General features: G+C 46.8%; 1 protein-coding gene across 11 annotated transcripts in view; it reads left to right on the top strand.

Moving 5' to 3' along the window:
* Dzip1l (DAZ interacting zinc finger protein 1 like) overlaps positions 1-2,965 on the top strand; it is a 51,861-nt gene that overhangs the window by 10,484 nt on the left and 38,412 nt on the right. For 5 of the 11 annotated variants that reach the window (XM_023706721.1, XM_023706729.1, XM_004624989.2 and 2 more), the window contains exon 1: positions 777-848. The exons of the other annotated variants lie outside the window; for them this stretch is intronic. In XM_023706721.1, coding sequence (XP_023562489.1) covers positions 846-848 — 3 coding nt within the window. In that variant the 5' untranslated portion in view covers positions 777-845. Of the gene's footprint in view, positions 1-776; positions 849-2,965 lie in introns of those variants that run through there. 11 annotated transcript variants of the gene reach the window in all.

The raw sequence follows: 2,965 nt of genomic DNA on the forward strand, positions 1-2,965 counted from the left end.
GCATGACTGGCTGGCTTGTGTTGTGGGGATAGAACCACAACAACCTGAGCCTGACTGCTTTGTTGAAGCAGCCACTTAAAGAACTGAGCTAAGGGGCAGGTCCCCTAGCTAAGTGTTTTGATTCCTCAAGTTGACACAATGTATCAACCATAACAGTATGGCATAATAAGCATAGAAGGCTTGGGAGGTATGTGTCAAAATGTCCAGGAGAGGGAAGGGGCAGAAAGGAAGAGATTTGGGGGATGACTGAGACCCTGGCTCATAGTGGCCTGTGGTAACCAATGATGTAAGTGTGACCTACACCTCAGGAGAATTTGAAATTTGCCCATGAGGAGCACAAGATCCATTTCTAGGTGGCTGAAACTCAATGATAGTTGCGTCCTTAAAACAATGCATGCACTCCCCACTTTGCTGCCACCCCCAGAACTTGCTGTCACAATTTCTTAGTCTATCTTAGTCTAACCATGCAGAGAGGAGTGGTTATGAATGAACAGCAGAATACCAGGGGTCATGACACCCCTGCTTTTAATTGAAAGGTGAAAATATGTCACTGTTGAAGGAAGAGGCTGGGAGGAGTTTTCAGGGAATAGGGGAAGTGCCTGGGGAGCTGGAGATGGAGAGCTTTTATCTTTCTTCTTAGAGTACTGCTTGCCAACATCTGAGGCCAAAGCTTAAATAGTTAAGCAGAAGTTCTCTGGTGAGCTCTGGCTTGTGAGAGGAACAGAAGCTGGTGTCCTATTACTCCTGCCCACAGCATGCCTGGTAACCTGCTGTTGCTGAGGCACAGCTTGTTGTGAGCAATTGTCTCTCGAGGCTCCCGGTATGGTGGCAACTTGGAGTTAAGCATGGTGAGTACATGTCTTTTTTTTTTTTTTTTTTCATAACTGGACGCATTTGGTCCAGCAGAAATGTGTTTTGGTATTGGTTATTTTCCTGTTGCTGGGACAAAACACCTGGACCCCACAATTTAAGGAGGAGACGTTTATTTTGGCTTGTGATTTCAGAGGTTGCAATCATGGTTGCCTGGTAGGAAGGGATGGTGGAGGAAAGCTCCTTACCCCAGGGGAGCCAGGAAGCAGAGGCAGCTAAGAGTGACAGATAAACCTCCCAAAGGCGTGTGTGCTCCAGCTGAGAGCCATGCCTCTTAACAACGCATGTAGCCATGAACTTCAGTGGACCGATCCCAGATGTGTGGAGCACCCCCATGATCCAGTAGCCTCCAGCCCCACCTCTGAACACATGAGCGCTTTGGGGGACATTTCAGATCTGATCCACAACAGCTGGTCTTCTCATGGCCGTGATGGGGGTGGGCTTAGATCTGGATCGTTTTATTTTTGGAGGACATGTTGGGGAAAGAGTGCCTAAGAAGATATTGATGGGGGCTGGGACTGCAGGGGTGGGCCCATGCTGTCCTGTGAGCAGACTAAGACATTTGTGCTTTATACGTTGGCTACTGGGAGACACACCAAACTGCAGAGTGAGGAGCAGTGTATGGTTAACATGCGTAGGAGGTCTTCATGTCTGGTGCCTGTCTGGGCCCAAGTAGGCTTACTGTAAATGAAGGGGAGTGAGTCAATGAAGCTGTTAGGAGTTTGAGGGGGGAAATGTGTGATATCCTAATCAAAATAAGGGTTTAGGAAGCGTAACCCCAAGCATCAATGCTGAGTAGTTCCAAGTCTGAAAGCCTTGAAGCCAGATGCTATATAACTACACTTCAACTTTGATTCCTGTAGCTGGGACCAGCCACTTAACCCCTCCGAACACCAGCTTTCCTGTTTGTGGAAATAATAGTACTGCATCTATGGTGAGCTTGTCCTTGGCATTTGCATGTAGTGCTTCCTGAATGTGGGCATAGTATTATGCCCCTCTCCTCACTTCTGATAGGGCCCAGGGAAGGAGGCAGTGCTGGCCTGTCACTGTTTTCCACAGAGGAAGCCAGAGCTCACCAAGGCCAAGCGCCTTCCCTGGGGCCCTTCCCCAAGTTGTTATTTTCCACTGCTACCCCTTCTTTAAGACCTTCCTCCCTCAGGAGCTCAGTGATCTGTCTTCACTGGCTTTTGCTTGCACCTGAATATCTGAATCATGTAATCTAGAGAAACTTGATTAAGCACAGGTAAAATGTGTCTCTTGTCTCAGTCAGATTCTCAGTTCCTCAGGGGCAAATTTTGTGTTTATTTCTTTTAAAACCATAGATGATGATAATGGAAAAACGGAATAATACAAAAAGGTGGAAAATGAGAAATAGAAGTTGTCCAGCCTGTATTTCCATTTTCTAGAGGTGGGCATTGCTTGCAGTTTTTAATCTCTCTTTCCAGAAATGGTCAATGCTTGTGAAGTCATACCTATCTGAATGAATCATATAGAGGAATAACAAACGAATATAATTTGTATAATTATACAAATCACCTATATTATCACTGATCTGTATGAGACCTATCTGACTATCTGCCCTTATATCTTCCATCTAGTCATCTATGTCTTTCCACCTCACATTTCCATTTTTCTCTGCTTTTATGGACAACCATTCCAATGTGATATATGTATCTGATATTTGGGAGCTCTTAAATGCTATTATATTAATGTTCATGGGGTGAGCAAAATATATGGTGTTTGCATTAGGGAGTCTCTTTTCATCCTGTTCCCTGACTGTGGCTGTCCCCTCTGGCGGTCTCTTTCCCAGTCGTTGTGAGAGGGTCTCACTGGGAAGTCCAAAGCTAAGCCTCCTGGTGGCTCTTCTGGCACTCTGTCACCTCTCAGAATGGTGCTCGACCCTGCACTTTCTCCAGTGATGTGGCAGGAGCCTGCCCTGGGCTCACTCCTCAGCTGACACCTGCTGTGAGGAGGGATCCTGTGGAACAGATCCTCACACTGTCTCAATAATCACCAGCCCAGCCCACCACTGGCTTCACCATCTCTGCCGCTTCTCCCCGGAGTTGCCTGGAGTGCAACCTCACCTTACTTCAGC

This window comes from Octodon degus, unplaced genomic scaffold, assembly GCF_000260255.1.
Source record: "Octodon degus isolate 3935 unplaced genomic scaffold, OctDeg1.0 scaffold00008, whole genome shotgun sequence".
Taxonomy (NCBI): Eukaryota; Metazoa; Chordata; class Mammalia; order Rodentia; family Octodontidae; genus Octodon; species Octodon degus.